The 25,409-nt window shown below is 38.9% G+C and overlaps 1 protein-coding gene across 1 annotated transcript in view; it reads left to right on the forward strand.

Annotated features, from left to right (window-relative positions):
* MAPK1 (mitogen-activated protein kinase 1) overlaps nt 1–25,409 on the forward strand; it is a 102,018-nt gene that overhangs the window by 70,305 nt on the left and 6,304 nt on the right. The window contains exons 4-8 of the mRNA XM_079152141.1: nt 2,607–2,723; nt 6,186–6,300; nt 6,551–6,682; nt 18,982–19,091; nt 21,829–21,954. Of these exons, the coding sequence (XP_079008267.1) occupies nt 2,607–2,723; nt 6,186–6,300; nt 6,551–6,682; nt 18,982–19,091; nt 21,829–21,945 (591 nt within the window). The 3' untranslated portion in view covers nt 21,946–21,954. The remainder of the gene's footprint in view (nt 1–2,606; nt 2,724–6,185; nt 6,301–6,550; nt 6,683–18,981; nt 19,092–21,828; nt 21,955–25,409) is intronic.

Genomic DNA, 25,409 nt, shown 5'->3' on the forward strand with positions numbered 1-25,409 from the left:
ATGATGTATTGTCTCAGTTTTCTATGGGTCAAGAATTCAGTCAAGGTGCAGCATAGGGATGGCTGGTTTCTCTCCAATGTCTGGATCTTGACCAAAAGATACAAAGACAGGGTGTAGAAACATCGCTTATGTACTTAGTGGCAATTGGTACTGCTTATTGACTGGGATGCCCATGTGTAGCACATGTGTCCAGGCTTCTGCTTGTGTGCAGAGAGTTCCAAGTACCCCAATATAGGGCCAAATGGAAGCCATATTTCAGTTTACAATGTAGTTTCAAATCACACAGCATCACTTCCACTGTATTCTGTTGGTTCAGGCACTTAGAGGTTCACACGAGAAAAAGAAATAGACCCCACTTCTTGAAACAGGTTCAACCAAAGAACTTAGAAGAAGAGCATAGGGAGAGCTGGGATGTAATTTAGTGCTAGAGTACTTGTCTAGTATGCACGAAGTCCTAGGTTCAATCCCCAGTACTGCAAGACAAAAACAAAAAAGGAAAGGAGGAGGAACATGGGGGATGGGTTATACTGGCATGGCTTTTTTAGAAAATGCAGTCTGCCACAGCTGTTAAAAGTTACTCACAAATAAAAGGTATTCCCAGCTTTCATTATCCTTGTCTTTACAGATATTTAAGAATCTAACAAGCCCTCTGAAATATAGCTTCCATTTTTGTAAAGTCCAAGGGGAATTTAGAAACATCCACTTCAATACTTAGTTTCATTGATCTGTGAATTTCTTATATTTTTTTAATCTGTCTGGGATTTGTTATATGATTGATTCAGCTAAACCATGTAAAGCTATGTGTCAAGTCTGGACCCATATTGTCTGACTTCAAGCACCAAAGGCAGTGACAGGTCTATATTCATGTTCTGGGGCTTGCCTTGGTTTTGTTCTGCTAACAAGGTGCAATATGTGTGCTCTGATTGTGTGATTCAGAATGTGCCTTCAGGTGTCATTCCTAGTACAAAAGGCAGACAGTGATGAGCTTTGTTGAACGTGAATCATAAGATGAAATGTTAGCCTGTCCTGAAAGAGAGAGAAACTGTGGGTCATACATACTTTAAAAAGTTCAAGCCAGAGAACTGGAGTGAATTGTCTATAGTCCAGCATGGCAAATGATGACTTGGTACTCTTTAGACATAGAAGAAATCAGTCACTCATTACTTCTATTAGTTGGTTCATGTTGCTAGTGAGCTTTATGCTGGAAAAACTTCCTGCAGTTTGCTTCAGAGGAATTGGTAGAAAGGCTTAAAAAGAAACAAATTAGATGCAGATATATTGAAAGCCTTCAGATGGGTCAAGAAGAATTTAAAACTCAGCTATGTTCCCTCTCAAAAGCTTATGACCAAGGCTAGGATGTAGCTCAGTAGAAGAGCACTTGCCTACCATGTATGTGCAAGGCCCTGTGAACGCTCATGGCTATTCCTCAGCTAGATCTCTGGGGAGGCCATTTCTGAGAGGAGAGTCCCAGGTTTTATGTTGGAGGGTTCACAGCCTGTGAGAATGCAGTGACTGGAGTTGGTGGTCAGAACTATGGAGGACAAGATTTCTCACCACTTAACCATGTGAGAGTCCACATGGAAGGTAGCCTGTGGGAGAGTCACTGGAGCAGCAGATGTGCTGTCTGCTCTTTTTAGTGACGCAGCACAAATGTGCAATCCCTTGGGTGTTCTAGTTGAAACAAGCAAGAGGACCTGTCAGTGCTACTGACAATGCCAGCCTCCAAAGTGGGGATGACCAGAGGAAGATATCAATTATTCAGGCACTCAGTTGTGGGATAACTGAACAGATTGCTATTCTGCTAAACTCCATGTCCTGCGGATGTCTCTGAGACTTGTCCCTTCTTCATTGACACTGTTTCTCGCCTAAATTCAGGCCCTGTTCCTTGAATGACTTGATGCATTAAGCCTCCATATTAGTCTGTCTTCTAGGCTATCTTCTCCTATACTCTGGCCCTTCTTTGTTAACATATCTCCCCTGTCTGTGTCTGTGCCTGTCTCTCTTTCCTCCCTCCTGTTCCTTCTCATTAATTTCCCAGAGGCCAAAAAATTAAAATATGCTGCACTTGTTTAGGACTATGTACATTATATTTTATATACTTTAAAGTCTAATGAAATAGCTAGTCCCTAGTAACAGCACAATATTAGATGACCAGATGATGAAAGTCTAAGAGGTGCTTCTGAGAGTGAGGCAAAAATAAGAAGCTGGGTATCTTGGACTAAGTGGAAGAGTAACAGGAAATGGAGCCTAAGAAAGATAAGGAACTCTGATAGAATGGGGCTGAAAAAGGGCCCTGGATGGATTTGATGACTACCCAAAACAATTTTTCAAGTCACCTGAGTGAAATTGCTGTGTGCTAAGCAGATAATGAAAGATGAAGTTAACTATTAAAGACCCTTTAACCTGTTTCCTAGTCTTTAGCACATGGATTGTCATCACTGCTTTTCAGGTTGTTGGGAGGATTAAAAAATTCCCAACAAAGTATCTGACATAGTAATGGTAGCAAGTACTTACTATTACTGTGGGTTTTTTGGTTTTTTTTTTTAACTTTTATGATGTTGAGTTGATTAGAATTTCTAATAATGGATCTCACTTTTTTATCTTAGATCTGCGACTTTGGTCTGGCCCGCGTTGCAGATCCAGATCATGATCACACAGGATTCCTGACAGAGTATGTAGCTACACGTTGGTACAGGGCTCCAGAAATTATGTTAAATTCCAAGGTAAGGACCAGGTTTGCATAAAAAGAAAACCAGGAAGAGAGCTTTCTAAATGTGTGAATATAAGCCTCCCTTTTCTAGCTTCAACTTGGGTTCAGCCTTGGCCTGTTTGACTAACCCTCATATGCCCAGAGCCAAGGTGCTATCTTAATCTCTTCTTCAGCATTGAATTCATGAACCTTGGAATTTGCCCTCTACATCTCAGCTGGAGTAATGCTGACCTGATGGAGAGTCAGAGGGTTTCATCTCCAGTTACAGTTACCATAAGTGGTCTATGTCCCTTGCCTTGGTTCATTCTCCTGCAGTCCTGCCTATGGCAACTTCACACCTCCTGCTGCCAAGGCCAGGTGCAGGCTATCTTTGTTTCAGAAGTTACTGGTAATGTGTATTTCTGTGAACACAGACTGGGGCTATCCTATAATAGTCAGATTTATCACATAATGAAAAATCCCCCCTCAACAAAATTATAGCATGATTTGTTATTCTTTCCATTTAAGAACTCTCATGGATTCTTTTAAGATTATATGGTAGTCCTGCATCCAAATGAAATATTTTCCCTGCATCTCCCAAGTGGCTAGAAAGAGTACATCCAGGTTTTATCCAAACTCCATTGACAAGGTCTATCTCTTGGCTATAAGAAATGATTGAATACGTTTACAAAAGCCAGAAAAAGTGAAGTATAATTTTTTTGTTAGAATCAGTAGGCAAAATTGAGGGTAGCTATGGGAGATTTAGGTTCAGTATTTTTAACATATCTGCAAATAGTATGTGGAAAAAGTTTTCAAAATTGGATAGTATAAGTAGATCTAACATACTAGCTATATCTAATATCTCAGGATTATGAGAGTCTTAAATAGTTACAATTGCTTTAATGTAACCTTTTTTTAAATGAAGAACAAGAAAATATAACATGAATAAAAGAATATGAATTAATATTGGGCATTGTGTCTGTGGCCCAGGAAACAGAAATAGTCCTGAAAGGCTTAGTGGAAATGAAAGGAACAGGTCTGATTAGCTCATGGGCTTCACTGTCTTTCTCCATTCTTTATGTGTAGAGATAAGCTATTAGATGCTTTTTTGAGGAAATAGAATTTGTCTAAAGCAGTTATTCTTGATGTCCTACATTTGTTTCATTATAAAAGCAAAATTCCATTAAAAGAAATTACATCATAAAGGCTTTGGTGTAACAGATGTTCCAAAGAAGAAAATACTGTGTTGATTCTCTTGTAATTCTGTATTACAAATAATCCCACACACAGGTTCTTCCTTTGATGGGCCACATGTCAGCCATTCCAGACAAGGATTCTTGGCATGCAGGTGTACAGTGCTGATTGCAAAGGAAAGTGGTTGATGTGGTGAATCTTTATCATGGTGGCTTCTTGGTCTTGAGTCTCCTTCCAACTCAAGATGCCCCTACTTGCCTTCATTTCTCAGTTATCACTCTTGGGGAGGTAGCCAGAAAGGGTCAGGGTAGCTCTTTGTTCTTCCAAACGTCCAGCACTCTTTTCTGTTTGCAGAATTACCATACTGAAAATGGTGTAAATCCTGTTTTATTTGCAGCATCTCCAGCCCCTGAGAAAGTTCCTTCTAGAACTGTATTCACTTTTTTTCTTTTCATCAACTTCGAAAACTTTCAAACACATTTAAAAAATTGAGAGTACAGTGTGCACCTATATAACTTTTACCTTGACCTACCAGCAGTCAACATCTTGACATCTGTTCTTTTTTTCCTTTTTTTTATACCTGAGCTTGCAAAAACTAAACATCTTACCATCTTCTTACTCTCCCTCCCTTTCTCTTTTTTTCCTCACTCCTCTCTCTTCTTTTTGACATGTCATCTGACACTTCACCAACACCTTATTTCTAGATCAGGACCCCTAAAAAGGGAATGCTCTTCCCCACAACCATGATACTTTAGCATATCTAAGATGTTAGCATTAATTCAATGCCATTTTTTGAAGACTGTGGATCAATTATTTTGCAGAATGCTGTGCAGTTTTGGGTCCTGAATTTTTGGTGCAAATACCACAGAAGCAATGTTGAGTTCTAAGTGCCTAGTATCAGAAGGCAACAGCTGGTGCCTGTGTTGATTCTCTTGGTGACGGTCACATTACTCTTTTGATTATGATGGTGTCCTCCAGGTCTCCACCATCAGATTATCATTTCCCCTTTGTAATTAATAATAATTTGTGTATAAAGTTGTCTTCTTTATCAGACTTGAACCTAGTATTCTTATCATTCATTGATGATTTTATAACTCTATCATTCTGTTTTAGTTATCTCCATTTATTCTGTGATTTATAATCCTTTCCTACCATTAAGTATTTTTGTTCCAGATTTGGCAGGTAAGAGCAGCTTTTGACATTTACCCACTAGCCTCAGGTACTTCCTTGCTTTCTGGCATTAAGTCCTCTAGGCTCACCTTGTACTTGCCCTGCCACAGACCTAGAGCAGCCATTTTTCCCCTTTTTATTTATTTTTTGTGTGTATTTTTAGTATTTATTTTTATTTAGATTTGGCCCAAAGCAAAAACTATTATAGATTATAAGAATTTTAGACTTATTTTAAAATTCAAACCCATCTTATCATAGCTGTAAATCTTATCACTGTTTTTTATTCTGATTTTTCAAAGAACTTTTAACTGTTTGATTTGAAAAGATTTTTTTCTATTGTTACTTCTTACAGTTCTCCTCCTATTTATCACCAGAGGTAACTTTCCACAAAATTCAACCTCTGGTCCTTGGAACTTTTTTGGGGGGGTAGGGGGGTACTATTATGATTTAAACAGAATTCTCCATGACTTTGAATAGACTCCTTTAAAAGAAAATTTATACCTGAAAAAGGAGATGAGAATATTGGAGCCCATACCACTCGCCACCCCCTGCCCCACCAAGATCAGAGTCTTTCAACTTGATGTTTTAGGTTTTGGTTTTTTATGCTGGGGATCAAACCCAGAGCCTCATGATTCTAGGCAAGCACTATACCACTGAGCTGTCCATCCCCCAGATCCTTCAACATAACATTTTTTAATATGATCTGTAAGATGGCTAAAGATGTTCTGGAAGTATAGGAGTGCTCTTTCTTCTGAGTTGATTTCCAGGTTTCCAAAAATGAATAAATGGGCCATAAATATCCTAAAGCAATAAATGATGATTTTTTCCTTTCTTAGCTCCCCAGTGATTTTTGAATTGCTCTTTCAAATATTTTTTAAAAGGACTGATGTATACTTTAGAAATTCCAGCTTAACAATAATATTAAAGAAATAAATTTAAGTGATCTTGGTTGTTTGGCACCTCATAAGAAAGCCAAATTATTATTTGTTTTTTCATTTGTTATTACTGAATTTTAGAATCAAAGGAGAACCTCAAACTCTTATCAGCGATGTGCCTGTCACATAGGAAAATCTCATCATGTTGTTTGCAACAGCAGTTATGATTCTTAGCCTTTTCTCCCTTTCTGCTGCAGGGCTATACCAAGTCCATTGATATTTGGTCTGTGGGCTGCATCCTGGCAGAGATGCTGTCCAACAGGCCCATCTTTCCAGGGAAACATTATCTCGACCAGCTGAACCACATTCTGGGTAAGGTTCCTGAGCATAGTTTACATCAAAGTCACATCATTAACTGTAAGAGTTCTGATAATTGAAACCTATGATAGACATGAGGTTTTTGTCTTCTCTGATTTAAAATGTTAAAGATCTTTGAGAAAGGAAAGCTTTGATTGGTGATAAGACATAAAGTACTACCAGGGCTCATTCCGTCCTATAGCCGACAGTGTGTAGTTGTTCACTTTAATCTTGATAATTAACAGCTGATTATTTTATCTATTAGGTATTCTGGGATCCCCATCACAGGAAGACCTGAATTGTATAATAAATTTAAAAGCTAGAAACTATTTGCTTTCTCTTCCACACAAAAATAAGGTGCCATGGAACAGGCTATTCCCAAATGCTGATTCCAAAGGTAAATCTTACTTTGATTATTTTTTTTTTCTGAGATTTAACTTCATGTTTGTCTGTTGGTTGTATTTGTTAAAGTGTTAGGTCACTATCCTGAAAAATCATCTTATGGCTCTTGGGTAATACTTTACTTAAAATGTGCTCATTCTCATTCTTATTGCCCTCCCCCCTCCCTTTTTTTTTTTTTTTGCATTGCCGGGGATGGAACCCAGAGTCTAAGTCAGGCTAGGCAAGACTGCCACTGAGCTATATACCCCTTTCTTATTTAGGAGCAGTGACAGTAGGGTATGAAAATCTGGGAATAGCTCTGGTTTTCTACCTTTTGGTTTCTTTGCTTCTTTTTCTTTTGGATTAAGTTTATGCCTTCAGGGCTCAGAAAGTCTAGGAGCCCTACAAAACAAATTACAGTTTGAGTATCCCCTACCTGAAATGCTTGGGATCAGAAGTATCTTAGATTTGGGATTTTTTTGTATTTACATAAACATGAGAGATACCTTGGAAATGAGACCCGTATCTAAACACACAATTCATTCGTGTTTCATGTACCCCTTATACACACAACCTGAAGGTAATTTAGTACATTATTTTTAGTGAGCCTATCTTTGAGATTTGTCACATGAGATCAGTTGGGTGTGGAATTTTCCACCTTTGGCATCATGTTGTTGCTCAGAATATTTCAGATTTGGGAGCATTTCAGATGTTGGAACAGAGATGCTTAACTTTATAACCTTTTTATCTTCTCATTTTGTTGTTGTTTTGATTTTTTGGGTGTTTTGGGTTGTTTATTTGTTTGTTTTTGGTACTGGGGATTGAACCCAGAGATGTTTTGCCACTGAGCTATATCCCCAGCTCTTTTTTTATACTTTATTTATTTTGAGACAGGGTCTCACTAAGTTGCTGAGGCTGGTATTGAAGTTGGAATTCTCCTGCCTCAGCTTCCCGAGCTGCTGGTATTACAGGCATGCACCACATCATCACCTACCTCATTTGATAATTTTTAATGTCCGGTAAATTGGAACATAATTTACATAAAGTTCACCCTTTTTAGTTCAGGTTTCTGAGTTTTAACAATTTTTTTGTAGTTGTAGATGGACACAATACTTTTATTTTATTTTATTTTTATGTAGTGCTGAGGATCAACCCAGTGCCTCACACATGCTAGGCAAGTACTTTACACTGAGCTACAACTCCAGACCCAACAAGTATATACTTTTAAGTAACCACTACTGCAATCAATATATGGAATATTTCTATCATCCCTAAAAGTTACCCTCTTGGAGTGCCCTCTTGGAGTCATTTTTCCCCCAGTCTTTGGCAGTCACTGATCTGATGTCTATCCCTATAGTTTTGCCTTTTCTGAAATGTCATTAATGTATGTGGCCTTTTGTCTACATTCGGCATAAAGCATTTGAGATTTAGAAAGCATTTGAGCACCTCATTATTTATCTTAGTCTTCACCAAATGGTGCTGAAACATTTAAAGACACTTCATGTGCAAAACAATTAAAAAAACCTAAAATTGGAACTCAGACCTAAATATAAGACCTAAAACTTGTAAGCTTCAAGAAAAAAAAAAAAAAAAATAGAACAGAATCTTCATTATCTTAAGTTAGATGAAATTTAAACAACACATTAGCTTTATCCTTTGTATATTAGGGTTAACTTTGTTTAATAATTGTAATATAGTTTATTTCCATTTAACTTATCTCTGGTAAAAATATTAGCTTTTTTAAAAAATATTTTTAGTTGTAGATGGATACAATACCTTTATTTTATTTATTTTATGTGATGCTGAGGATCGAACCCAATGCCTCACATGCTAGGCAAATGCCCTACCACTGAGCCACAACTCCAGCCCCTAGTTAGCAAGTTTTAAAAATTTTATACCAGTATAAAAGTATGGTAGGCAGATAATGACTCTACCTATTCCAAGATGTCCTTGAGTCTGTGTGTTTGGTTGCATGGCAAAGGGGAATTGCAGATGTAATTAGAGTTGAATCAGCTAATTTTGAGACAGAGAAATTATCCTGGATTATCTAGGTGGGCACAATATAAGCACAAGACACAAGGTCCTTTTTATTTTATCTTATTTATTTATCTATCTATCTATCTATCTATCTATTTATTTGTTTGTTTGTTTGTTTGTTTGTTTGTTTTTTGGTACCAGGGATTGAACTCAGGGGTGCTTAGCCACTGAGCCACATCCCCAGCCCTATTTTGTTATTTTATTTGGAGACAGAGTCTCACTGAGCTGCTTAGTGCCTCGCTGTTGATGAAGCTGGTTTTGAATTTGAGGTCCTCTTGCCTCAGCCTCCTGAGCCACTGGAATTTACAGGCATGTGCCATTGCACCTGGCACACAAGATCTTTTTAAGTGTGATAGGGAATCTGAATAATGAACCTGAGAGAAAACAGTTTGCCAGCACTTTGTTGCTTATCATTTCATATCTACTTTGTCTACCTACATATGTATATTTTTACCTAAATTTAAAAGTAATTAGTAGGGCTGTAGCTCAGTGGTACAGTGCTTGCCTAGCAACCATGCACAAAACTCTTGAGTTTGATTTCCAGTACCACAAAAATTATCGTTATTATTAGTTAAAATTTTTTGTAAAAATTCAAAAATTATGACTGTTTAACTGAGAAGGTAAAATTATTTTAGAAGCAGTTCCTGAACAGCACTGTTAATAGAACTGTGTTTTGAATACCTTTCCATGTTAATACATAGATATGGCTTATTTTTAATGGTTTTATAGTATTTTTATTCAATCTTCAGTTGGAAATTGAGCTTTTTCTATTTTTTTTTTTTTTTTTTTAATTTTTAGATACCAGGGATTAAATCCAGGGGGTCTTAAACACCAAGCCATACCCCTAGCCCTTTTTTATATTTTATTAGAGAGAGAGGGTCTCACTGAGTTGCTGAGGCTGGATTTGAACTCAAGATCCTTCTGCCTCAGCCGCCAGTCACTGGCATTACAGGCATGTGCCACCACACCCAGCATTTTTGGTTTTTTAAATTTTTGCTGTTTTATCTACATGTACGTATGTATAAATGTATATGTATCACCATATAACATATAAGAATTGCCTATTTAGATGCTATTTCCTGAGTCGCCTTTTTAAAAAGAAGTACATACATAACAAAACTACATCATAAGATTTTCTGATAATAGACCAACTCCCAGGCTCTACTCTTTTTTTGGTGGTGCTGGGGATTAAACCCAGAGCCTTGTGCTTGCAAGGCAGGCAATCTACCAACTGAGCTATATCCCTAGCCCTGGGCTCTATTTCTTGTTTGTTTCTTCAGTCTTTCTATAGTTAGTCATGATTCATATTAAATTATTTCTGAGGGTTTTTTTTTTTTTTTTTTCTGGGAGGGGGTGAGTATTGCTGGGTATTTAACCCAGGGGTGCTGAAAGCCCCGTTCTCAGCCCTTTTGTTTTTTATTTTGAAATAGTCTTGCTAAATTGTTGAGGCAAACTTGTGATCTTCCTGTCTTAGCCTCCTGAGTCACTGGGATTTCAGGCTTACGCCATTACCACAGTACCCAGCTCTGAGTCTTTTTTTTTTATGCTTATTTTCCTTAGTTTAAGGTCCTGAACTCTGAGATTGGTTCATGCAGGTATAAATTAATACCACTAAAATCCAGGAAATTCATTTTGAAATGTAAGTATTGGGTGAATATAATACAGTCAGAAGGAAAAGATAGAAACAGAATGAAGAAAATGGAAAAATAGGAGTTTGTGGTGGAGAAATGAACAGTAGAACATCATGTGTTTGGAGCCCAGGCTTTGCAGTCACCCTCCTGGGTTTCATCCACAGCCCAGTCACTTACTAGTTATGTGGCCTTTAGACAGACTACTCAAACCTCTCTGGACCTTCATTTTCTCATTTATAAAATAGGATTAGTAATAGTACCCACATCATAGGATGTGTGAATGTCCATACATTTAGAGGTATAAATTTTGAAGATCCTTCTATATCTATAGTTATGAAGAGTTATTACATCATGTTTCCTTGTAGGGATGACCCATAAATGTCTTTAATCTGTCTCATACTGGACATTGAAGTTCATGTGAGCCATCTACTGCTGCATAACAACCACCCCAAAACTCAGGGCTTGAAATAACATCTATGATTTTCTTAGGCTGGTGCAACTGGGTGGGTCTGCTGACTCCCCTCCAGAAGAGTGGTCCAAGGTGACCTCACCCATCTTGCAGTTAGGCTTCTTCTGATGGCAAAAATATTCAAGAGCAAGAACAGAAGCTAGAAGGTCTTACAAGAGCAAGTCCCAGAATAGCAATCTGCCTCACTTAGTGGGTCAAAGCAAATCACATAGTCAAACTAAATTGAAGTGATGGGGAAATAAATCTTCCCACTGGTCGGAGAAACTGCAAAAAATTCATGCCACAGTTAGCATGCCATTATGTTGTTTGTAGTTTTACTGTAACATTTGAATGTATTCATTTAATAATATATTTGAGTGTTCTGTGCCATCAAGGTTTCTATGGTCCTAGATATAGAACCTAGATATAGAACCAGACAAATGTAAGCAATAAGAGATAAAGGACTTAGAGAGAAACAGAGAGAAGATTGGCCTGGAGGGAACTAATAGTCCAGATTTGTATGAAATATGAAAATGACTTACGAAAATGAATGGAAGACCTCAGGGAACTTAAAAGAGTCTAGTTTTCAAGCTGAAACAGTGGAGCTTTTAAAGTCTAGTTAATGATAATTCATAGAAAAAAGAATATAAATATCTTAAATATGGGGAAAGCCACTCATTTTTACTCATACAAGATATGAACATTGAAAGATAATTCCATTTGTTTTTGTTAGCCTCACTCATCACAAGAGCAGAAATCAAAGAGTTTGATAGCGTACTGTCAGTGTTATGAGGAAAAGATGTTCTCAAGACAGCTGGGGGAATATAAATTGATTGAGTCTTGGGGAGGGCATTTTGGCAATTCTGTCCCATGTCTTTTGTTCCAGCATTTCTGGGTTTTGAACTTTTAGGTCTACCAACCAAATAGAGGGAAGGGTGGCATTAAATTTGTCTTTATTTAAGAGGAATTGAACATTTTTTACGTATTTGTTGGAAGTTTTTTACTGCTGAGTCCCTTGAGCCGGTAGTGTTGTAAATTTTTCTTCAAAGGAGTCTTAATTAAGGAATCTCTCCAAAATGACTCCAGTGTGGGGGAAGAAGTGATTATATTCAGCAGATGGTGCTGAATTGCTATTTGGAAGAAATCATTTTAAATCATTACTCATACATGAAAATGATTTCCAAAAGAATGGATGATTAAATGCTTTTTTTTAAAAAATCAAATCTAAAACCTAACAATATTTAGAATATTCTAAATATTCCTCCACTATATGGAGGAAGACTATCTTCATCAGCTTTAAAAAACAAATCAAGAAAACAAACATGAGTGAAAGAGAATACATTTGGTCACCCAAAAGTTTAAAACTTATAATAAAAGATTAGACTGTTTAGATATGGACAATAGTCTAAAATATTGTAAACTGAGTAACCTTTAAGGATTCCTGTCCTGTTACATGGAAAGGATGATTTGCACAGTGGTCATGCCTGATGCTCTGGAATCTGTCTCCAAAGTTCAGACCAGGGCTCTACCATTTGGAGCCTTTGGCTTTGAACAATTGATTTAGCCTCTAGTTTCGTGATTTCCACATCTCAAAAGTGGTACAAATTCAGTTCCCACCTCATATGGGAATTGAGAGGGTTATGTGAATTATCATTTATTGATGGCTGGATTCATCATTAATATTATTCATATATAAAGAGCAGAGACAAATGTAAGACCTCATTGAGTAAATAAATGAGCCAAAGGATAAGAGTTCACACAATTCGCAGGAAATACTGAGGTGTGGAAAACTAAGAGGAACAATTTGGGGGATAACAGTTGAGAATTAGGTTTGAACCTTGTTAAATTTAAGTTACCCGCGACACATTAGAAATCACCTAAATACCAAATGTTAATCAAATCACTTGGTAAATTGTGATATATTTACTTAAAGGAGTTTTAGAAAACCACTAAAAGTGATTTTTACAAAGGTTTGTTAGCATAGGGAAATAATGAGCAATATTTACTGAGAAAAATAATACATTTGTTATACAGTGTAATTTCAGTTATGTAAAAGAAAATGTATAGAAAAATTCAACAAAATATGACAAAAGATTATCACTGGTTAACTTTGAGTGATGGGGCTATGGATGCTGGAGTAAGGGAACTTCAAGGGCAGGTTTGTTGGTTAGCTATTTGAAGCCTTCCTTTTCAGTTTCACCTAACAAGAGCTTGAAGAAAACTGACCTGTTTTCCTGATTAGTTTAGCCCAGGTCGTGGGACTGATCTCATTGCCTCTTTGTGCCCAGCTTAGATACCCAGACCAGTCATTGTGGCTAAGGGGGGACCCAGGTGAATGACCAAACAGTTTCACCATTCCCACAACACAACCAGGGAACATGGGCAAGCCCAAGAGCTCCCGCAGAGCAAACACAGTTTGACTGCTTGCAGGGACAGTGAACACTAACAGGTACAACCAACAAATGACCATCATCTTGAAGAAGGGTGAGAAATACTATTTTTCTTCTTTAAAAACAAAACAAAAAAAACACAGTTTGTTTCAGAAATCTATCTCCATTTCTCAGATAACCTATTTGAAGAGTTTGTGAACTTTGTTATTGCTCACTTAGATTCATGAATTGGTTGTAAATGGGATCACAGGCTTTATACTCTTCTTTTACCTACAGAGAGTTCTGTCTATTCATCTGACGCTTGTCTGCCCTAAACTAAGGATAACTTTGAGAGTCAACCCATATATGGCCTTTGAAATTATATAAAAGAGATTGAGAAGAGAGAGGAATGAAACTGTGAGAAACTAGAGAACACAAACCTTCAGTTGGTAATGGGATAGAAATAGGAACCCCTTAAAATATATAGAAAGAATGAACAAAGCAAAGAAAAAGTGTCAGGTGTTTTCACAGAAGTAGAAGATGGCATTTTAAGAAAGGCTAGCTGGGCACAGTGGTACATGCCTGTAATTCCAGAGACTCTGGAGGCTGAGGCAAGAGGATTGCAAGTTCAGAGCCAGACTTGGCTACTTAGTGAGACCCTCAGGAACTTAGACCATGTCTCAAAATAAAAATATATATATAGATAGCCAGGCTTGGTGGTACATGTCTATAATCCCAGTGACTGGAGAGGCTGAGACAGGAGAATCACAAGTTCAAATGCAGCCTCAGCAACTTACCAAGGCCCTAAGTAATTTAGCAAGGTGTCTCAAAATAAAAAGGACTGGGTATGTGGGTTATTGATTAAGCACCCCTGGGCTCAATCTGTGGTACTGAAATAGATAGATAGATAGATAGATAGATAGATAGATAGATTAAAAAATTATAAAGGACTAGGAATGTAGCTCAGTGGCAAAACACCCCTGGGTTCAGTCCCCAGATGCAAAAAAGAAAAGGAAGAAAGAAAGTAGACTACACAGCAGCAGCATGCAGGGGGTGGGGTGGGGTGGGGAACCTGGCAAGGTACAAACTGAAAAATATAGGTTGGTTTTCCAATTACAGGTAGTTGGTGACCACATAAAAGTAGTGGATACAATGAGTTGGGGTGAAAAATTTGGAATGGAAAGTGGAAGCAGAAATGACTAGTTTGCCTAGGGCAGACCACACAGGGACGAATTGGTTTGGAATAGGAAAAAAGTCTCCTTGGCATTGTTAGTGAGAATGTGAGCAATCTGGGTTAGGGGAGGTTCAGAAAGATTACTTCTGGGGTTCTCATTTTTTCCTTCATAACATCTGTTGAGAGTAGTGAGGGTCACTTGGTAGGAAGGCTGTGATTCAAGCCATACAAGGTGAACCCACTATTAGAATAAGGGAAGGAGCTCTTCAGGACTTTCCTGGAGTTATTAAAAGCCTTGATGAGATGGAAAATCTTGAATTTTTATAACAGTTATTCTTTTTTAAAAATGGTTTTTTAGTTGTAAGTGGACACAATGCTTTTATTTTATTTATTTTTACATGATGCTGAGGATCAAACCCAGTGCCTCACACATACTAGGCAAGTGCTCTACCCCACTAGGCAAGTGAGCTATAGCCCCATTCTGCATAGTGGTTCTTAATATTTGCTACTTAGACCTGAAGTCTCCAGGATCCTTTCTCAGTGTTCATGAAGTTAAAACTGTTTTCACAGTAGCACCAAGGCATCTTTACACTGTTGCTCTGCATTCATAGTACCAAAGCAACAGTGAGAAGGACTGTAGCAACTCAGCCCAGGGCAAGACCATGGTACTAGGCCCTGGGCGCCAGACACACAATTCCTCACAGCTAAAACCCAGTACCAATTGCACAGAGGATATCCTTCATGAAACAGTAAAGAGTGTTCACTCTATTAGAGACCATCCTTAATACATGTCTCTATGATCTGTGTGCTGCATTTGGAATGCAGTGGTTTCACAGGGAGAAATGCTGGTATAAGTTATTTGAGCTGTGAGCTAAGTTAAGTGCTTTTCAAACTTGATTCTGAGGACAGGTGCAGTGGTGCTCCCCTGCATTCCCAGCTACTCAGGAGCCCAAAGCAGAAGGACTGAGAGTTTGAGGCCAGACTGGGCAGCGTAGCAAGACATCTCAGTGGGGAAAAAAACAACAGTAAAATAAAATTGATCCTCAGTAATTTTTTATTTATAAGAAGTTCTAAGATCATAGGTTTGAGAATTGGGGTTGCTGTGGCAGAGTTGGTATGGTTTGTACAGTTACAGCATTCTCTGACCTTGCCCACAATCTTGAATTGAGAATACAAGGTGACAGGTTGCATCACTGATCCAGGATCAAAGTTATATTGAGTGGGTAAAGAGGTGCTATGGGGAGCCAGGCAGGTGGCTTGCCCAAGATCTGCCCAAGAAGGGAAGAGAGGTAATAAATATAAGGTAATGTAGAGGCCAGATTGCTATATATCCTTTAAACTTAAGACAAATATGGGATTCTGGGAGGATAATAAGGAGAATTAAGTATCATGGTCAGATGTACTCCCAGCCTCAAAGGAACTTCCAGTCTTTTAGGGGAAATAAACCTGTGCCCAAGTAAGCATGCACACAGGCAACCATGATTCACACCATCCCATTGGTGCCAGCAGATTGCTATGTGTCGTGGGAGGAGGGGGCCTGGCATTCTACGGGATCAGCACCTGCCAACTGCTTCCCATTTCTCTCCTTTTCTCCTTTGGTAGCTGTGAATAATGCAGATATAGCACTTGCGGTTAAAGAAGGCTGCAATCAGATTCAAGTATTTTTCAAGTAGGAGAAAACCTACCTTCCTTTGAAATTTTTATCTGGAGGTTTAAAGGCCTAAGATTTAACTAGGAGAAACTAACGGATCTGTTTTAGAAATGCCTAAGCTGCAAAATTTCAGTTCTCTTGAAGTGCTTCACTACTTACACCAACAAATTTGAGCCAGACAGAAGTACCTCCAATAGCTTAGAAACAAATGCTGTTAGAATCTGTGGTCAGGTTTGAGCTTTTCCTAGCACAGACAGTATCTAACTAGGCAAAAAGTGAAATGACTTAATTGCCTTTCAAGAAAATCATAGGGAAAGTATCTGTGAGTTCTTTGTGGTGAGGAATGGTCCAAGCAGGAAGTAAGTTAGGTCTTATTACCTGTGTTACAGACAACAGAAATCTAGAGCTCATCATACACTTAAAAATTCTCATACACACATCTACCAAGTATTGAATACAAGTAGGATTTGAGGTATTTGAGTTCTTGACCATCATTTTGTCTTGAGTGTCAAGAGGACCTCCTCCTAAACCTCATCAATCTGAAGACCCTTTGTGAGAGCTGCAGGCATGAACACCTCTTCTGCTGGGCTAGATTGCTTCAGTCAAGGCCAAACCTGTCTAGAGATCCCTGCTCCAATATGTTTTCTAGCCTATAAAGCAGTGTCATCATTATTCCATAATTTCTTAAAGTACTCTTGTGAATGCATATTAAGAGGATTATAGACAAAAGCACAAATTTGATGTGAATTGTATAAATTTATTATCTGTTTTTGTTTTCTTAGGTGTTGTTAATTGGATATGAAAAAAGTTCTCACATAATGTCCAGTGTGTCATTTACCATTTATTATTTCATCTTAAATATGAGAGATTGGCCCTATGGTGGCATCCAGTAAAGGAAGTTGAAAGTGGAGAAATGAACACATGCACATACTTTTTTTTTTTTTTTTGTCCTTGTAGATGAAAAGAATGCCTGTCTTTTGTTCATTTTTATGTAGTGCTAAGGATCAAACCCAGTGCCTCACTCATACTAGGCAAGCACTCTGCCACTGAGCTACAGCCCCAGCTCTGCACACAACCTTACAATAACCTCAGGCAACAGGATATCTTCCCAGCCCTCATTTAGTAAACAAGCAGTCACTTCAGAAGACTTAACTGGTCTACTTTCAAGGGTTGATTGACCTTTTTTTTAATGAGTAAATGATTAAAACTTATTTCTTGAAAGTAAACTAAACTGGTCTTTTGCTTATTAAATGATCTTTTAACATTGTACTCTAAGGGCTTACTAATAGCATGTGCTAATTTGAGATGGGCAAGGTTGATATTGCCACCTTAAAATGATGTAAGAGGGGCCAGGGTTGTGGCTCAGTGGTAGAGCACTTGCCTAACATGTGTGAGGCCCTGGGTTTGATTCTCAGCACCATATATAAATAAATGAATAAAATAAAGGTCTAGCAACATCTAAAAAAATTAAAAAAAAAAAAATAACCTAAGAAATGATCACTGTTAGAAAAGAAACTTCATTAAGCTTACACGTATTTTTGGTTTTGTTTTAGAATCATTTACACTATCTAAAGAACTTGTGTTCATTGTTGACTAAGTAGTTTCTAAGACATTGTTGACTAAGTAGGTTCTCATACTTAAACATTGAATTTTTCAGGGGTGCCTAAAGGTCTGTGAACTAGGACCCAAGAAAGGATGGAGTAGCTCCTTTCTTATCCATTCCATATTTTGAGGCTCCTCCTTTTAGGATTTAATTTGAAGAGAGGACCAACTGCTTAAGTTGAAAAACATTGGTCTAAACATTGTTAAATAAAAGGAAACATTAAATGTTTTTAAAGAAGAACCTTTTATAACCTGATCTCCAAAACAGTAATGTATTTACATTTTTTGGTTTTTGTACCAGGGGTTGAACCCAGAGGGGCTTAACCACTGAGCCACATCCCCACCCCTTTCTATATTTTATTTAGAGACAGGGTCTCGCTGAGTTGCTGAGTCTGGCTTTGAACTCAGAGACCTTTCTGCCTCAGCCTCCTGAGCTGCTGAGCTGCTGGGATTATAGGCATGAGGAGTAGGAATTTACAAGAAAGACTAGTGGGTGTGATGGCCCATGCCTATAATCCCAGCTGCTGGGGAGGCTGAGGCAGAAGGATGGAGAGTTCAAAGCCATTCTCAGCAAGTTAATGAGGCCCTAAGCAACTCTGTGAGACCCCGTCCCTAAATAAAATACAATAAAGGGCTGGGGATGTGACTCAATAGTAAAGCACCCCTGGGTTCAATCCCTGGTACCAAAGAAAAAAGAAGAAACAATTTCTGCTCCTGCTAATATAGGAAGTGTTTCATCATATATCCCTAACCTTTGTCCCAAGCAGTATTAACCTTGTCCTTTGGCCATAGTCATGACATGTGGTGGCACCTAGACACTAGCTACAGAGCCTAGAGTGAGCTTTGATGCAAAAGAAATGCTCAGCTCTTCACACCTAGGCAGGCCAAAAGAGTACTTTTAACTTTGGGCCTTCCAGAAAAATTCCCATCTAGGAAGGAGTAAACCTACAGCCTGTGGGTCACATGTGACTGTCAGCCAGAAGCTGGAAAGACTGTTTTCTTCTATGACCTCAGAGGCCTTTTCTGTGTATTGAGGGACAAAATGACTATAGCAAAAGTGACTTCAGAATTGATCTGAGCAGAGTACTTTGCTTTTGACAACTACACAGCAGAGTAATGATTTGGGAAATGTCAGGTTTTATAGGCAGATATAGATTTGAATCCTCATCTTCCACTTTTAACCTTTGGCTAGCCACTCCACCTTGCTGAGCATTGAAATCTATGATCGGTGGTCAACACCCACATTGCACAGTCTTGAGACACAAGAGGCACTCAGTGTGCTAGCTGCTTACCCCTCAGTAATGCTTCATTCCATTTTTTTATGGGTCAGTTTACTTAAGAAATGGAAAGTATTTTAGTGAATAATTCTGTTTCTCAACATTACAAAACCTTTCTCTTTATAGCTTTGGACTTACTGGACAAAATGTTGACGTTCAACCCTCACAAGAGAATTGAAGTTGAACAGGCTCTGGCCCATCCATATCTGGAGCAGTATTATGACCCAAGTGACGAGGTAAGAGTCCATGCCCTGGCTGCTTGTTCAGGGATGTAGACCAGCAAGCAGCAGGCCTAACCATGTCCAGCTTATAAGGTTCATGGTAGCATACCTGATATTCCCAACACATTTACCTCTTCTGCCTTGAGAACAAACACTGTGGGGCACAGCATGAGATCCCTGACCCCAAAACCTTTCTTTGTACCTGAAAAGACTTCTCCAAGTCATCTGCAGCAGGTGGGACTAAGGCAGTACATGGATAAAGGGGAATAGCTTCACCAGTGTGGAGCGTGGAAAGGGCTGGGAACTGAGGCTAAGGACCATTGTACTGGTCCAGAGAAGGAAGAGACAGTGTGTTGGCCTTAAGGATGGAGAGGAATTGGCAACCTGCTGAGGGAGGGCAACACACTGAATAAGAATTCAGCTTAGATAGTTCCCACTGCCTTGACCACTGCTGGGTATGCCATTCTCTGGAGACAGACTACAAGAATCTGTTTTAGTGAGAGTTAATGAGACCAGAGGTGAATGTGGCAGCTCTTTAGAGGAGATTAGACATCCCTCTAAAGAGACTTGGTGTCTTATTCTCTCAGGGACAGTCCCCTTACTGGACCTCCCTGGTTCCTCTATGGATTCAGTTTAATCTTTATTCTCTGGAGGTTAACAAAAATGCAGCATGAGCCAAAAGTTTAAAATATTCTAGTTAAAGCTTATATAAACATTAAATAAAGCCTTCACACCTCTTCTTAAAAGAGATGCAAGTGAAGTATCTTAAAATTAAGGGACAAAATGGAAAAAGAAAGGGGAAAATTAGCAAAGCTAAAAGCTGATACAGAGAAAGATGGAAATCAAAATGAGGGAGTATTTGTTAATTGGCTTCCCCTTTCACATCCATCCCCTGCAAAAAAAAAAAAAAAAACTTAAAGCAGTTTACAGAGATACTACAGTTCAACCAGTGACATGGACATAGGTGGGAATGCAGTGTCTCATCCTGGCAGTGTGAGCTAAAGATTTCCTAAGATTCTGTGTCCTAATCAACAAGTTTGGGCAGTGCACCTATACGTAGGACATCTAGTGTAATCCCAAATACAGATCATCCTCCAGAGAGGGCAACTTGTTCTCTTGGAACATGAGTACTTTTCCGCTTTCAAGTAGCTAAAGCATACTACAGTATCTGAGGTTCATTTTTCCTCCCCCTGAAGTTCTCACGAAGATAGGTGGGTGAGATCTGGGGGTCTGTTCAACCACCATTGACAGTTGGCATCATCATCAGTTTAGTTCTTTAACATTGCATTAATTTGTGGACATTTAAAAATCAAAATGTAAGGGCTGGGGATGTAACTCAGTGGTACAGCATTTGCCTAGCATGTGCACCGCCGTGTGTTCAGTCCCCAGTATAGTCCTCCAAAATAAAAATGTGATACTAATTAGTTGATTAATGTCTTTTTTCATTCAGTGTATATGGGGGTTCTTTGACCCAGACAGTTTATATATTTCTTAAATAGCTTTCTGATTATGCATAGAGTATGGTGAAAATTAAATTCAAAATGTGCAGGAGCCAGGCACAGTGCTGCATAGCCTGTAATCCCAACAGCTCAGGAGGCTGAGACAGGAGGATTGCAAGTTCAAAGCCAGCCTCAGCAACAGTGAGGCACTAAGCAACTCAGTGAGACCCTGTCTCTAAATAAAATACAAAATAGGGCTGGGGATGTGGCTCAGTGGTAGAGCACTTGCCTGGTATGTGTAAGGTCCTGGGTTTAGCTCCAGTTCCAGAAAAAAACAAAAGCAAAAAATTTGTAGAAAGATATTTTAAAAGATCACTTTGTTTAGTCTTGTTGCAGTTCTTATAAAAATTTTGGAATGTTACCTTCATAGTCTTACGTTTCCATATTAAAAGTAGTGTTAAAGTTCATTCTGTTAAATGCAAACATGGGCATCTTTGCAGCTTTTTTGTTTTGTGGGGTTGTTTGTTACTGGAAATTGAACCCTAGGCACACTAACACTGAGCTTACATACCTAGCCCTGTTTTTCTTTTTCCCCCTTAAGACAGGATCTCACCAAGTCTTTGGGGTTACAGGCATGCACCACCAAGCCCAACTGCAGCTTCATTTTTAACAGCTCTATAATATTTCCTCATAACAAAGATGCTGTAGTTTATTTAATTGAATGCATTTATTTTAGTTTCATAGGTTTGGATTATATAAACACAACCACCTCCACAACAGCACATTTCTGTTATTACAACATCCAGTGCCTTGAAACATTTGCAAGTTATTCTGGGATTTGTGATAAGTCCAGAAAAAACAAATGGGTTCAGTTGCTCTGTGTGTGTGTGTGTGTGTGTGTGTGTGTGTGTGTGTGTGTTTGTGTGTGTTGTTGGGGATCGAACCCAGGGCTTGGTGCATGTTAGACTGGTACTTTACCACATCTCTAGCCCCCAGGCCATTTATTAAATGCTTATGAGAAGGGTACTTTAAGGATGTGGGCACAAATATGATGTTTATCAGAACTCTCAGATGTTTTTGTTTGTTTTATGGTGCTAGGGATCAAACTCAAGACCTCCTACATGCTAAGCATGTGCTCTACCGCTGAGCTACACTCTGAGCCCCAGGGCCCTCAGGTTTTATGAGACATCATTCCTGTTGTATAAATCTCAGAATGTAAGTTTCACATACTGATTCGTCATTTCACGAATCAGTACATTACTGCCTTAACAAGAACAGCTTTTGACTATTAAATGTTTTGTGTTCTCTTAAAGCCTATCGCTGAAGCACCATTCAAGTTTGACATGGAATTGGATGACTTACCTAAGGAAAAGCTCAAAGAACTCATTTTTGAAGAGACTGCTAGATTTCAGCCAGGATACAGATCTTAAATTTGTCAGGTACCTGGAGATTTAACCATATAGTTAACCCTAAAGAAGGAGAAAGAATATAAGTGTCATTAGAAAGTAAAAGAATTCAATGTATTCCTCTTTACTTAACTATAGCTTTTATACTCATGGCTTTTGAATTTAAAACTGGAAAAATTACATTTTGTCTTTCACCATTGTTCAAAAGATATACTTAGAATTCTTTCATTTCTGGCAGTTTATATTGACCTAAGTTACAGTGACAGGAAATTAAAGTGACAGTTTCTAGAATAGTAGCTACAGTGAGACTAGTGTTTAGGCAGAAGGGCAGTTACTAAAGTTGATTGTTTTTTTGAGAAAATAAATTCGCAGGCAAGAATAAGTTGGAGGTCTTCATTCCTGGAAATTTTGGTTGTTTTACTTGATATGATGTTTTTTTTGTTTGTTTTTTTAATTTTTTTTTTTTTTTTTTTTTTTTTTTTTAGTTGTTGATGGACCTTTATTTTATTCATTTATTTATATGCAGTGCTGAGAATTGAACCCAGTCCCTCACACATTGCTAGGCAAGTGCTCTACCACTGAGCCACAACCCCAGCCCTTAATAGGACATTTTAAATGTTGGGAAATTTTAACAGGTAACTTTTGAGGCCCTACTACTTCCCCTTCTCCCCCCAGTACTAGGGATTGACCTCAGGGCCTTGCTAGGCAAGCACTCTACCACTGAACTACATCCCCAGCTACCTAGGACTTTTTTCTAAGAATTGAGAACATAGAACTTCATTCAGTAAATACCATGACTTAAGTGCACATATGATAGCTAGTCAGAACAGAGAAACACTGATAGGATATTTAAGCCAATGGAGTGCTAGTCAGACAGTGAGCATGAGAGTGAAAATCAATGGCGAGTGGACTTAGGAAATAGCCAAGAAAGGAAGGAAGATGCATGGAGTCCCAAGAAGACATAGGTTTTTCACAACTTGACTTCATGGGTTGATTTGGTTTTGGTTTATTTTTTGTTCCTGATGGTACTAAGGATTGAACCCAGAAACTTGTACACACCGGGTAAGCACTCTTACCACTGAGCTACATCTCCAGCCCTTTATTTTTTATTTTGAAATGGTGTCTCACTAAGCAGCTGAGTCTGACCTCAAACTTGCAGTCCTCCTGCCTCAGCCTCCAAAATTGCTGGGATTACAGGCATGACTGACTTGAGTTCATTTTTTATATCCATAATACCAGAGTGTATAGAACAGGTATGTGCAGAGGGTAATCTTATACTTGCTAGGAAGTATGGACATCAGGAAAGGAGCTAGGCGTGTGCTCAGAGTGACAGTCTGAACTCTGAGCATTCTTCTTGTTTGTTTATTTTGAGACAGGGTCTTGCCGAGTTGCTGTTGTCTGACCTCAAACTTGTCAGGGCAAGTCTCAATATTGCAGTCCTCCTGCCTTAGCCTCCCAGATTACAGAGATTGTAGGTGTGTGCCATCAGGCCCCTCATTCCCCTTTGTCTTTAGAACTTTCTGTTCTTCAGGATAGTCCATTGTTTTGTATTCATTTCCAAGCCCCTCCTTTAATTTAGAATTACAAACAATTCAGAGTTTTACTTAAATACTTCTAGGAGTCATGTCACACCACACACACACACTTTTTATTAGAAACTGAAAGTCCTTCCTTTCTTTATTCAAGAGTAATGAATGTGATTACTTGGCAACTGCTTGTTTGCCAGTGATAGATGGTCTTTTGGTTCTCATCTTTATTTTGCTGCCTGCTTTTTTCAGCAGATTCACAGTATGCAACCATCTCTCTGAAAAGGGTTCACTCCAGGACTCCCTTCCTCCCGTGGGAAGCACATCCTCCGGTTTAGTAAATCCAAAGAGTTACAGAGTTAACAGAGTCCTCTGTGTCTGCCTCTTTTGATGAGACAGAAAAGAATGGAAATTTAGGTGCTTGCCCTGAGAAACTCCTAGTGGAGACCTGTTCTATAATTAATGCTGCCTACAAGGGGGTCCAAACACTGCTCTCTGTTCAGATTAGGAGTATAGGCAAAAAAAGCTGGGAAAAGCTTCGTCAAGAAGGTGAAGCCTAAGCTGATCCATTGGAAGGATTTATATGGACCTGGACAGAAACTGCATGAGGGTTAGGGTTACAAGGTGGCAATGTTGGTAAATTAAGAAATGTACAAAAAAAGGAAACACAATTCTGGATTTTAGAGAATGTGTAATGAGAGGGAAAAGAATAGGGCTTATGTCATAACCCTAGAAATAAGCAGGGAAGTAAAGAATTGTGAGGAGCAGCCAAAGCAGTTGCTGGGAAAAGCTTTGGATGGAAGCAGCATGGAAGGAGCTAAAGATATCCCTTGATAGTCAGGTGTATGTGTCTGTAGAGACTGCAGACAAGTGGACAAGGCAACATTGAGATTGTGATGGAACAGGAGGCCTTCAGTGGAGTTTTAGAATAGTGGTTTCTGCAGTGATTTTTCCTTTGAGTTTTTCTGTTAGGTAGATATCCATTCTCTCCTACACTGTGCTTTTTACCATAATGGGGCCTGGAAACAATAGCTCAGGCTGAGGGGTCCCTGGGACTCTGTTGGTCAATGCCCAGGCTGGAAAGCAGAAGCCACTCCAGGTGTTCCACACAGAAGGCAATGATTGATCAGAAGGTGCTAGAAGGGCTCAAGAGCTAAAGGGGGAAAGTGGAATTACCAGATTGGTCACTGCAGAAAGCTATCCATGGTCTCCAGCTAAAATGGCAAGAGTTTGTTAATCAAAGTCCTTGATCAAGTGGGCTGGGGTTAGGGGGTGCCAGGGAAACCACTGTAACTTTATCTGTCAGAGACTGCAGGCACTTCCCATCACTGGGGAGAAAAAGGGGTCAGGAGACCCTACTATCACTGACTCAGGAAGATTGTGGGACCTGAAGTCACTGGCATCATCCAGTACCTTTGAAACCTGGGAAACTACCCTCCTCCTTCTCCTCCTCCTCCTGAAAAGCAAGGGCTCCTTCATAATTCCTTTCACAGCTTATTTTTCTTAGACTAGTGAGTAGCCTATTATTTTTCCCATCTTCATTGTCTTAGTTCAGATGCATTTCTACTTAGTCTGAACCAGATAGTTTATCAGACACCAAGAGTAAGCAGAACAGACAGACCTACATGTGACCTCCAAGGAGCACCCAGTGTGGCAGGGGAGAAATCATACTACCAGAGCAGCTGTGCCCATATGTGGCACATGAGGCTTAACATGAGGATAAATTTTTCATCATTCGTTTACTCAGCATTGAGCAGTTCCTAGTGCCAGATAGGAGGAAAATAAAGATGAATAAGACCCAGGCTTTTTTGTTCAGCAGCTCGATAGCAGGAAACAGGCAAACAATAAGGAGTGTGTACAGTATCAAAGATGCTATCACAGAGGTGAGTAAGGGCACAACAGGCCCCAAGAGTAAAGCTAAGCATCATAGAATAAGGCATTTGTGCTATGCTGAATCCTGAT

The sequence above is a fragment of the Sciurus vulgaris genome (assembly GCF_902686455.1).
Source record: "Sciurus vulgaris genome assembly, chromosome: 8".
Taxonomy (NCBI): domain Eukaryota; kingdom Metazoa; phylum Chordata; class Mammalia; order Rodentia; family Sciuridae; genus Sciurus; species Sciurus vulgaris.